At 39.9% G+C, this 13,261-nt stretch overlaps 1 protein-coding gene across 1 annotated transcript in view; it reads right to left on the reverse strand.

Annotated features, from left to right (window-relative positions):
• The window catches only part of MGAT4D (MGAT4 family member D), a 39,466-nt gene extending 27,010 nt beyond the window's left edge, over positions 1 to 12,456 (reverse strand). The window contains exons 1-2 of the mRNA XM_078068242.1: positions 12,307 to 12,456; positions 1,063 to 1,221 (exon numbers count right to left, since the gene is read on the reverse strand). Coding sequence (XP_077924368.1) covers positions 1,063 to 1,221; positions 12,307 to 12,400 — 253 coding nt within the window. The 5' untranslated portion in view covers positions 12,401 to 12,456. The remainder of the gene's footprint in view (positions 1 to 1,062; positions 1,222 to 12,306) is intronic.
• Between the last annotated feature and the right edge of the window lie 805 nt (positions 12,457 to 13,261).

The following is a 13,261-nucleotide window of genomic DNA, read 5'->3' on the forward strand; positions in this document are numbered from 1 at the left end:
ACCATAAGGAGAATGAAAAGACTAGCCAAGATTGGGAGAAGACATTTCCAAATCACATATCTATCTGATATGTATTCAGGATATATATACATATATATAAATATATATACCTTAAAGAAAATTTTTTTCATACAAAAAACCTGTATATGAATGTTTACAGTAACATGTACTTGTAATTGCCAAAAAAATGAAAACAACCTAAATGTCCTTCAATTGGTAAAAGGATAAACAAACTCAATCCACTGTATATCCCTATAATCAGAGGCTACTCAGCAATATAAAGTCAACAAAAATTTGGTCACATAACTTTGATGAATCTTTGTTAAGTGAAAGAAGTCAGTCTCCAAGGATTACACACTGTATGATTCCCTCTGAATGGCATTCTGGGGAAGAGAAAACTCTAAGAACAGAGAACTGATTAGTGGTTGCAAGGTATTAAGAGTAAGGGCTACCTGACTACAAAAGGGGAAACAGAGGCAGGACTTTTTATCCTGGAGAAATGGGAGCCACTGCAGCATGATACACAGGATTGTGAGCCTTCACTTTGGCTACAGTGGAAATAGATAGGCGGGGACAAGTCTGGAGAGAGAGAAAAAACAGAGAAGAATGTTAGCAGTCATTCAGACGAGGCATGAAGGCAGCCTGACTAGAGCAGCAGAGATGGTGATGGGAAAATGTGGACAGATTTGTGAGATACATAGGATTGTGAATCAACAGGTTTGCTTATTGACTGAAATGGGAATATGCAAGAGGAGGCGGGGTGGGGGAGTCAGAGTGACACTCAGGGTTCTGGCCCATCTAGCGGATGGGTCACGATGGTGGTGCAAGTCACACAGAAAACACAGGAAGACCATTTCTGAGCTACAGAGGAGAGGAAGTGTATCAGTGATATCTCTTACCTGATTTTTGTATGTCTCACAATAAAAAAACAAGTAACTAATTTAGTTATATTTGTTGGGGAGAAGTGTCCTCAAATCACAAAGCACAAAATCTAAATTCCCAAACACAAAACACAAGACCAACAAACAAACCACCACCCACAAAAACAAAAGCAACACAAACCTAAGTTTATGGACATATTTTTTCTCTGTGTCATTTCATACTTCATTTTACTCAAGGCTTTGATCAGCTCTTGGCGATTTCTTTCAGTTTTGTTTTTTAAATGTAGCATTTTTTCCTTAAACTCCAAAATATGGTTTCTACAATTAATTAATTGATTACCTGCAAGGAAAACATATGTGTATATATTTATATATGTAGCAACAGTATCATAAAATTTTCTATAATATATAACGAAAAAATAAAATATATGCTTCAACATAGCTGTAACACTATGGGTGTATATATACATGTACATACTTTATATATATATATGTATATACAATACACATAAGAGGCTGGAGAAAGAGTGAGATGTTAAAACAGTACTATCTGGAAGGTGGAATTATTATAAATGGTTTTTGCTTTATTACTTTGTGCTTTTCTATATTTTCCAAATTTTCAATTTTGTGCACATATTAGATTTGTAATTAGAGGGAAAAACCAATTGAGACAAAAAATTCACTTTTAAGAATTTATCTGAAGAAAATAGCCAGAACTATATACACAGATTTGGCTCTAAGGATGTATAACATAGGCAGCAGCATTATTAATCATTATAAGAAAATCAGAAACAGCCTAAATGCTCAACAATGGACATGTGCTAAATAAATTACAGAATTTCCTTTTAAAAGTTACAGTGGCTCGGGTGTTAAATCATGTATAACTGAATCCCAGTTTCATCACTTAATACTTGTGTGATCTTGGACAAGCTGTTTTATGTTTGTTAACCTCTGTTCCTTCATGTATAAATGGATATCTAAAAATCCCTGCCCCAGAGTTGGGAAGAAGTGATAACAATAATGCACATAAGCCATGTGGCAAAGCACATGAAAAAAACGCTTTGACAAATATCTGACAAATATTATTTATCAATGGGCTACATTTTATTCATTCGCCAATGTAATACTATACAGCTATGAAAATCATCTTATAGAATATTTAATGTTGTAAAAACAATTGTTCTTTAAAAACAAAACTATGTATAAAATCATTTCTTTTTTGTAAAACAACACATATACAGATAGTTTCATGTGAGAGATGATAAAAGAATAAACTAGGGCAGAAAAGATTAGGAAATAGGGGTAATATGAAAAACATCTAAGAGCTTTTATTGAAAAGACTTTGAACTGACTGAGAGAGATTAGAATCCCTACTAGGTTTCTGACATGATTACAGATTTCTTCAGTCTGAATTGGGAAAACAGGAAAAGTAGCCGTGATGATGCTTATGAGGCATCTACATATGTGGCAAACATTTGGCTCTACGACTCTGAAGTTCAAGGGAGAGATTAGGGCTGGTGTTATAGATTTGAGAGCAAGAGTGAGATTGACTTATAACATGGAGTAAGAAAATGTAGGGATAAAAACTCTCCCAGTCTCATTTCCTGTTGTGTCCTTCCCTCCCTGCCTTGGCTCACACTAGCCTTAGCCTTGGGCGGAGGGTTCAGAATCTGAAGTCCAGCAGGTGCCTAAGTGGTTCCCAGAGGTCTTGAATCCCTGGCCATGGGCAGACTCGGCACCCCCTGACAGCACTATACATCCACCTTGCTGGTTCCATTCACCTTTCAGATAGGCCAGCCTGGAACAAAACTTATGTCTTGCCTGAGCTACCCTACTGAGGACAGGAAGCAACCAATAAACTGTAATATCCTGATATTTCTCTCCCAAGCCTCAATGGATCATCCACCCCAAGATACAACAGAGGAAATTAAACCTGCTGTTTCACTGCTCTCTAACAAGACACGTCTCTCCCGCTTGGGTTGGAGGGGGCCCCACTTCTCCAGTCCTCACTCAGTGGCCAGCTCCATCTCTAGGGTCTCTCACAACACCTCTCCATCTCCAGTTCTGTGTCACTGAATCTCTCAAATGCAACAATTGCATATTATATGGAGTATCCTGCCAACAGGGACTCCCATCCATGGGGTACACACACAAACACGTAGATTCAGGTTTCATGCATAGTTGGGCTTGCTGAAACAGGGCAGTGGAGGTTTAGGGAAAGACCCAACTGGCTGACTAACCATTACAGAGAATCCTATAATTATGAAGACTTCTTGCAGTCTTTCACAGTGAGCCTTGTGCCCCATCCCTGCACAAGTCCCTAGCCTGTTATGATACAACCAGCAGAACTCAAGGCTCAACATGTCTGGTCTTCACTAGCGAGTGGCTGGTGGCACAAGATATACCGTTTCCTCCCTCAATCCACCTCCAGGGAAAGGCCAGACAAGAGTGAATGACAAATGACAAGAGTGAAAAGACACTGCTGGATCCAAGCCACAATTTAATCTGTACATATACATCACTCAGTAAGGAAAAGATGGAGGACTTGCTGCTCTGAACTATTTTTTTCTCAGCAGCCTCTTGAAGGCCTCCTAATCTGGGCCCCAGAATCAACCCAGCTGAAGCAATGGTTCGTCTCCCCGGTTGGCAATTTGTGTTGGTCATCACTGCCCTCACAGTGCAATACTAGGAATTCTGCATATTCTCTACAGATGGAAATACATGGCTATAGCAGAGAGATCAACCATTTGGTCTCAGTAGAGAGGGGGATGTCAAGAGTAAAAGCAATTTTCTGTTCCTTCCTGAAACACTGTGACAGAGAGTTCAGAATTCACATTTACAATTCCAAGCAAAGCCTGAGTTTTTCTTTGGGAAGGGATGCTCTTCTCAGGGCCTTCTATACCTCACCAGCCAGAACAGTTGCCTGGCCATGCAATTCATTCCCTCGTTCAACAAATACTTATTAAACTAAATACTGTTACATGTCCTGGGGCTATGACAATGTACAAAACAGAACTCCTGGCCCCCTTGGAACTTACATCCTACTGAATGGAAAAAACAAGAAATAAGTGAATCATACGTTTATGAGTACCAAAAAAATATAAAGCAGGGAAAAAGGATACAGAGTGTTGATGGTGGGGGGAGGTTTTAACTGTAAACAGGGTGATCAGAGAAGGCTTGAGGAGATAACATGTGACCACAGACAAGAAAAAAGCAAATGAAGGAATGCTGCAGGTAACTCTGGTACAGAGAGAAGAGCATGTGCAAAAGCCCTGAGGCAGGAGGGTGCCCACTATCTCCAGAAACAGCATGGAGACTGTGCGGCTGAAGCAAAATGAATGACAGGAAGAGTTGTAGGTGATGAAATTACAAAGCCACCTTTCTAAGTACTTTAGATTTACTTTAAGCAAACTGGGGAGCCAATAGAAGTCTATATGCAGAGAGTCACATAATCCGACTTGCAAGAACAGGATCCTTCTATCTGCTGTGTGAACAACAGAGTTGGGGAAACTAAGACTGAAGAAGGGCGATCAGGAAAGACGTCTGTGGCTTAGAAAAGATTGTTGGTGGGTAAGTGCTGAGGAATGGTTTAATTCTGGATATAGTCTGAAGATAAAGAAGATAGGATTTGCTGACATCAAATGTGGGATATGGAAAAAAAAAGGAGGCAATGATATTCTGAGCAACTAGAAGAAAGGAGTGGCCATTTACTAAGATGGAGAAGATGAAGGGAGCAAGTTTTGGTGTGAATACTAGGAGTCTGTCTGGTTTGAGACATGTTAGATTTGAGATGCTTATCACACATCTCAGTAGGCAGCTCCATGTGTGGGTCTGGCGGGAGAACTGGCCTGGCCTGGCCACAGACATTTAGAGAGACCTGTGGTAAGAAGCAGGAGATCACTAGGAGAATGAGGATGAGCAGAGAAGAGATGAGGCCCAAGGACTAAATTCTGGGGCACCCCAAGTTATAAGTTGAACGCATGAGAAGTCAGTAACAAAGCTAAGACAGATTAGCTGGTAAGGCAGGAGGAAATTCGGGTGTGTGTCAAGACCTTGGAAACCAAGTGAGAAAAATGTGTCAAGGAGATGAAAGTCATCAACTGTCAAGTGCTGTTGAATAGGACAAGGAGGATGAGGACAGGGTAGGAGCTGCGAGACAGCGGTGTGCAATCCCCAGCGAGGTAAAAGCCTAGCTGGAGCTGGTTCAGGAGAAAGCAGGACCAGTGGGCTTAGAGACAGGGCAGGGGGACAACTTTTTTTGGGGGGGGTGGGGAGGGGCACAGGGAGAGGGAGAGAGAGAGAATCCCAAGCAGACTCCATACCCAGCGCAGAGCCTGATGTGGAGCTCGATCTCATGACCCTGAGCCGAAACCAAGAGCTTAACCAACTGAGCCACCAAGGCGCCCTGAGTGATTTTTAAACTGAACTGTGCTTTAATCAAAAGAACTGCAACTATCCCAGATAAATCCTGAATATTCATAAAATGGATACTATTTAAAGATGTCGACAAACTTTAGAAGTAGACATAGTTTAACAATATAACCCTATGTTATTGGGGTTCCTGGGGTAATATTCTCTCTGCAAACTGAATCATGTGTTTGAAGTTGATATATCATGGGTGATGCAACATAGCTAAGCTTCCACAATGCTAAGTCAGTCCCTGAGGGATCAATTTGGTAAACATGAAAACAAAGAGTTTTCTCTAGAGGAAGTAGTATTTGCAGAAAACCACCATGCAAAACAGTTAAAGGATATATTCCCTAGTCTTACATCTGCTTCTTATACAATTTTACTTGATAATTCTATTCAACAATATTCTATTTAAAATATTTACACTACTTTCATATTCACTCAGGTATTTTGTGAGGGTGAGATGTTATAAAACTATGTTTCAAAGGTTTGAAATAAACAATAATTTGATGTTTTGAATCAAGTGTGGTGAAATTGTGAAAACAAACACCAGTCCATGTGTGCAATGGGCCAATGTGACTTCCGCCCATAAGAAAGGGGCCAGGTGAGATCCTAAGTACCACTGACCTTTGTTTCTCACAGCAAGAGTCCAAGGCACTGCTATCCAGCAGAAATAAAATGTAAGATACCTTTGTAATTTTGAATTTTCTAGTAGCCACATTTAAAAAAAAGTAAAAAGAAACAAGTAATTGTAAAGAATATATTTAATGTAATTCAATATATCTGAAATATTTTTCAACATATAACCAACATAAAAAATAACTAATGGAATAGTTTACATTCTTTTTTGTACTACGTATGCTAAATCCTGTGCATATTTTATACTTACAGTACATCTTAATTCACATGCAAAATTTTAATAGTAACAGTGAAATGCAGTCTTACCAAAACAATAAAATTTTGCTTAATGGAGAAATATTTTGCACTGCTTCAGTCTTTATATTTAAGTTTAAGTTAGTTAAAATAAAACAAAATTTAAAATTTATTTTCTCAGTTACACTAACCATATTTCAAGTGCTCGACAGTCACCTAGATAGGGGTTGCCATATTGGACAGCAGTTTCTTGGCATCAGCTGTGAGCTTATTAGAAATGCAGTATCTATCTCTTGGGGTGCCTGGGTGGCTCAGTCAGTTATGCGTTGACTCTTGATTTCGACTCAGGTTGTGATCTCAGGGTTGTGAGACGGAGCCCCGTGTTGGGTTCCACACTGAGCACAGAGTCTGCTTGAGATTCTCTCTCCCCCTCTCCCTCTGCTCCCCCCCCCCCACTCGCTCACATGCACGCATGCTTTCTTTCTCTCTCTCAAAAAAAAAAAAAAAAAAAAAGAGAAAAGAGAAAAGAAAAGAAAAAAAGAAATGCAGTATTTCAGGCCTCTCCCCAGACCTACTGAGTCAGAATCTGTGCTTTAATAAGATTCACAGGTGATTGGTATACACGTTAAAATTTAAGAAGCACTGTTATAGATCTCTTTAATTGTTTTACCTTTCTCATCATTGACTTTACCATAGTTCAGGTCATTACTGCCTCTAGCTACACTATTATAACTGTCTCTTAATTAGTCTCTCACCTCCAACCCACAATTAATCTTCTGGAAACACTGCTCAAAGACTTTAAATGATTCCCTGAATGCTTACTGAATTAAGTCCAAACTACTTGCCTTCACATACAAGGTCTTATCCGATATAGCCATGTCCTGACTCTTCCACCCCATTTCATTCACTAAACCCCTCCAGCAATGAGAAGCATCCCAGGGTATGCATTCTTTCTGCCATTTAATACTTAACCATGTGTTATTCACTGAGCTATATGACAGGTAAACATGGATAAAGTCAGGTTCCTGCTCTAAATTACCCGACAAGAGATGGAGGAAGGAGCATGTATTTAAACAACCAATTAATATAATTGTGAAAATGGAGTTATGCTCAAGTGCCACAGGCAGAGAGAGGCAGAAATGCTTAACTAGTAAGGAAGACTGAGGAGTGGGGGAAGGACGAGGGAAAAGGTTTCAGAGAAGACAGGGTATTTGAGAATTTGAAGAATGTACAGAATGTCGCCCTACAGCAAAGAGCAGGGAAGGGCATTCCAAACTAAGAAAATAACAACATAAATGCCTAAGTATGAAATGGTATGGCGTACTGAGGGGAAAGCAAGTAATTCACTCAAGGGGTCAAAAGAAAGGGGAATGAATGGCATGAGGTTGAAGTATTGGCAGACAACTTCAAATTTATTATTCATTTATTTGTACCCAACGTGGTTCCAAAGAAGACTATCCGAAGCAGTTGGTAGGAGATGAAGGTAAAAAGGTAAAATATATTTTGGATTATTCCACTCCACATATACTTTGCAATAATCAAATCACACTACGAACAACACCCATTGAACTCCCTTTGAGTGGTCCCTCTATGCATTAGGTCTTATGATGAAATATTTCAGGCACTACAAAGCATATATAAAATAGTTTGAAAGACAATAATAAAAATGAGCATCCATGAATCCACTACTACCTTAGCCTTAAATAGTCCATCTGTTTTCTTCCAAGATTATGTTCCCTTTCCTCCTTACTCCCAGATAAGTAGAATTCTGAATTTTGTATTAAATCTTCCATTGCTTTTCTTTCAAGTTTTACCACTTGTGCAAGCTGACTCATATGTTTTTAGATATTAATAAATAAAATAATACTTATATGTATTCTTCTGCACTTGCTTCTTTTGCTTAATTTATGTTTTTGCAATCCATCCATACTGATAAGTCAAGCTCTACTCCATTCACTTCCACTACTGTTAAATGTTCCACTGTTTTGAATATACAGTAACACATTTAGCTCTTCTGTTGATGAACAATTATAAAAAATGCTACCAAGAATATACCAGATTGATATATTCAAGACTTTCCCTTTGATATATCTGGTGGTAAGGATGTTATTTTAAATACTGAACAACCTTGGGACACCTGGATGGCTCAGTCGGTTAAGCGTCTGCCTTCGGCTCAGGTCACGATCCCAGGGGCCTGGGTTCAAGTCCTGCGTCAGGCTCCCTGCTCAGTGGGGAGCCTGCTTCTCCCTCTGCCTGCCGCTCCCCCTGCTTGTGCTCTCTCTCTCTGACAAATAAATAAATAAAATCTTAAAAAAAAAAATACTGAACAACGTATATGGCATGGGTACTGATCAGTGACAAGAAGAGGTGGCCATAAACCATTGGGTAAGGTTGCACATCGATTTCAGTCCTGACTAGCAGAATTGCTAGGACACAGGAAATGCACGTCACATAACGAAAGTGATTGAATGTATGTATGTATACTCCCCACTCCCAAGGGGAGTGTGTGCAAATTCCTGCACTTCCCCATCCTCACCAAATGTCTTATCTCCTAAATTTAAAAATCTGAATGGTATGAAATGCTATCTTGTGTTTTTAATTTGCATTTCTTTGATTGCTAATGAAGTTCTTCCATGTTTATTCAACATTTATGTTGCACTTGGCCTTAGAGTCTATTTTGCTGATATTAATATAGCTACATCAACTTTCTTTTGGATCAGGTTGCTGGTATATACTTTTCCATCCCTCTTCCAACATTTCTCTATCTTTAAAATTTAAACATATCTCTTGTAAACATCATCAAGTTTGGTTTTGTTTTATATACAGTCAGAAAATACTGTAATTTCCTTTTTGGAGCATTAACTATGAGTGATATTGTTATGCATTATTTTACAATTATTTTAGTAGTTAGACCAGAGATTTCAATGTGAATCTTTGACTTATTACAGTCTAATACAAATTCTCACATTCTCACTTCTCAACAGTGCTGCAAGTTTAGTACCATTTAACTCCATTTACCCCTCTCCTATCTTATCTTGTAATTATTGTCACACACTGTTGTTCTGGATATACTTTAAATTCCACATGACATTTCAATTACCGTCTTGATTGGCCCACATGTACATCCTGGACTCTGCTGACTTCGAGCTACACCTGGGACTGAAAGAATAATATTCCATTATAATAGAATATATAAAATTTCTTTATCCATTCATCCATTGAAGGACACTTAGGATGCTTCCAGAGCTTGGCTATTATAAATAATGCTGCAATAAACATGGGAATACAGATACCTTTTCAAGTTAGTGTTTTCACTTGCTTCATATAATACCCAGAAGTGGAATCGCTGGGTCATATGAGTAGTCCCATCTTTATTTTTTTGAGGAAACTCCATGCTGTTTTCCCGTGGCTACACCAATTTACATTCCCACCAACAGTGCATGAAGGTTCTCTTTTTCTCCACATCTTCACCAACACTCATTATTTATTGTCTTTTTAAAAACAGCCAACCTAACAGGTATGAGGCGGTATCTCACTGTGGTTTTGATTTGCATTTCCCTGATGATTAGTGATGTTGACCATCTTTTTATGTAGATGGCTTCCTATATTACTCAGCATAAAAGTCACAGTTCTTACTATGGTCTCCATGATCTTATCCCTCTACAACTCTTCCCTGTTCACATTAGCCTCCTAGCTGTTTCTCAAACATATCAAGCTGATTGCACCACAGGGCCTTTGCACCAGCTTTTCTCATTGCCTGGAAAACTCTTCCCCCAGATATCCACACAATAGCCCCCCTTACTTCATTCAGGAATAGGCATTAATATGAATTTCCTTAACCACCCTATCTAAAATAGCACTTTCTCTCCCTTGTCAACACCTGACATCATAGAGCATTATCATTCCTGTTTGTTGTTTATTTCCCTTAACCAGAATGTAAGCTCCCTGAAAGTGAGGGTTTAAAAATTTTTTGTTGCCTAGTTCCTACAACATGAAGTATTTATCAAATTCATTAATTCACTCATTCATTCAACCAGACAACAAATATTGAGCATACCTATTATATAAGGCATTTTTCCAGATGCTGGGGACACAGCAGTGAACCAAACAGGCAAAAACAAAAAATTCTTCTCCTCATGGAGCTTACATATTTATAAAACAAATTAATGAACTGTTAATACTATGAGCTTATAGAAACAAAAGGTTATAGGCACATAAAAATTTAAAAGGGTAAAGAAGGCCACTAGGTTGTGGCCAACTTTTTTTTTTTAAGTAGGCTCTTTGCCCAGCATGGAGCCCAGCGTGGGGCTTGAACTCACTACCCTGAGATCAAAACCTGAGCTGAGATCAAGAGCCGGGCGCTTAATCAACTGAGCCACCCAGGCACCCCCAGCCATCTTTCTAATAAATATTCCCAAGTTTTCATTGATAAGAATTACAACTATGGATCAAATTTTAAAAACCACTGGGACTATCTTTGGTGTCTTATAAAAATCGCTGCTTCCAAAACTAAATGAAGTCTGTTTTCTTTTGTTGACGTAAGAACATCTCAGGATTGATTTTGTACAAGGACTGATTTTGTAACTATTTTAGACCTAGGTTACACAGAAACATAAATGTAAAACATGAGAAACCTGTTTTATCAGTTATTCTAAGAGTGGTACATTTTCAGGAACAGTATCTCATATTCTGAATTTGAATATATGAATGCTGGGAATATAAATACTTTGAGGGACCAAACTTCAACTGCCTTCCAAAATTACTCTAAAAGGGAGTTTACATTTTACTTTCTAATTATGAGTAACGATTTATTTTTTGTTATAAAAGTAGAAATTGTTTATTGTCCTAAAATGCATAAAAACACATCTGGATAATGTTCCTTACAGAAAATGAAGAAGGGGTAAGTGTATAAAATGATTAAAAATCAGTAGTATAAATCAGACAAATTATTATGTATTCCTAATCCTTTGAAACAAATAGAGTAGAATGTTGATATTGTGTATACATGACAAAATTTCGTATTAATCAGTAGACTAAAGCCACTTCCAAACTCGATCCTTCACACCACCACCAAGGTTACTTTGTGTGAACCCTGGGTCATAAATGTGTTTAATAAGAACGAAAATTTAACCTAAAACAACCTAAGGACAATCTTGGAAGGCTGGCTTAATATATTTACAGGATTCCTAAGCTTAAATTAAAAATCCAACTACATGGACGCTAAAATGTTACACTGGCCAATGTAATGTATGGTGATTAACATAACATAATAATAAAAAAAATCAATAAAAATAAAGCTCTTCTATTACTCTCAAAAAAAAAAAATGTTACACTGGCCAATGGACAAGTAGAGCTGAAAGATAAAAATGCAGGAAATCTAGTTAAATTTGAATCTCAGATAAACAATAAGTCTTTTGGTATAAATATATTCTGTGCAATTTTTATACTAAAAGTTTACTCATTGTTTATCCAAACTTCAAATTTCCCTGGGCAATCTCCACTTTTATTTGCTAAACTGGGAACCCTAAAACAAAATGAATTAAAACCTCGGTGTATTTCGAAGCAGTAACGTAAGCCTCACGGTTCATTCGAGAAAGTTCAGGTGCTATATACCCGTGCTCTAAATTCTCTCCATCATCTCACCCCTTTTTGGCTTCGCAAAAAATACTCTAGGGAGCCTTGAAGTGTGGCTCAATCACGTAACGTGGAACACGAAAGAGGAAAGATGTTCGCTTTGTAAGAGGAGTTCTTAATTCAAACAGGCACGTTTCTGGAAACGATGGGGAAGAGGAAGACGCGGGCGGCGGGAAGCTGGGCACAAACCGGACCCTCGAACCTTCGGAGGAAAAGTGCGCGCGGAGGCGGGACAGCGCCGGGGAACCCCGCAGGCCGATCCATTAGCGCGCGCGCCTGGCGGGGGTCGCGGCCGCCGGGGTAGACGAGGGGCGCCCGTTACAGCTTAACCGCCGGTCGGACAAGGAAGCGGCGGGGGGGGGGGAGGGGGCGCCATCGGTCAAACACCTCATACGAGAGCGGGCGACAGCGCTAGGCTCTCACGTCGCCCCGCTTCTCTCCCCCCCCCACCCCGGGCCGCCCTGGCAATCCCGCAGCCCCGAAGCCGGAGAAGCTACCCGCAGCTCACTGGTTTGAGTCATCCTGGAGATGCAAAAGCAGGAGAAGCTGAAGAGCATGACGGCGGCCAGGGCGATCAGCACGTTCACGTGCCTGGTCCTCATGGAGCCGGCCTGACTGCCCGCAGCCCGCAGCGCTGCGAGTGGTGGCGACACGCAGCGCCCCCCGCAGCGGAGGAGGAGCGCACGCCGCGCCTGCGCCTCGGGGCCCGCGCCCCCGCGCCCTCTGCTCCCCAGCCCACCCTTGTCGCTGGGGACCCCAGCACGCCCGCCCTTTAGGAGCCCCCTTCCGTGGCTCAGCACTTAGCATCTCGAACCCGTTGCTAGGACCGCTGGTGGTTCAACGCCATAAACTTTGGGCAAGCGCTCCACTGCCTAGCATGTGGTTGGTGGGTGCTCAGTAACTGTTTTTTTATTTTCCTGTAGCTGTACTTCTGTGCCAGACCCTAGGCTAAGCAGTTTGTATATATTATCTCGGTAAATCCTCAAACATCCCAATTTTTTAAAGGCAAGATGAGAATAGTTCTAATATGCTGTTGTTCTCTTCATTTTATCTTGAAAAATAGGAGCCATTGTGAAATTGAGCCATTTGCTATTGGGACTGAGCAATACGCTATTGGTTCCTCCGCAAATCGTGTACATAGATAAGTTTATAAATAAAATATGATAAGAAGGTCCTAAATAAAATGAGTATCTTTAGTTTTAAATGAAAGCCATCAAATGCCCAAATAACTTAGGGGGCTTGGATTTTTGTGTGGGAAATGCCCAACGCCAGACATTCAGCTTAATCCCTTTATTTTTTATATTTTGGTACCTCCTCCCCCAGGAAAGGAGCAGGGAATCAACGTTTGTGAAAGAAAGAAGTTATATATAAGATGAGTAGTGCAAGGGAGACTTGCTAAGCTATGCCAAGTTCAAGGTATCAGTTTCTCAGACCCTTAAAAACCAAGCCTGGGAAATACTAGG

Source organism: Halichoerus grypus, chromosome 3, assembly GCF_964656455.1.
Source record: "Halichoerus grypus chromosome 3, mHalGry1.hap1.1, whole genome shotgun sequence".
Classification (NCBI taxonomy): Eukaryota; Metazoa; Chordata; class Mammalia; order Carnivora; family Phocidae; genus Halichoerus; species Halichoerus grypus.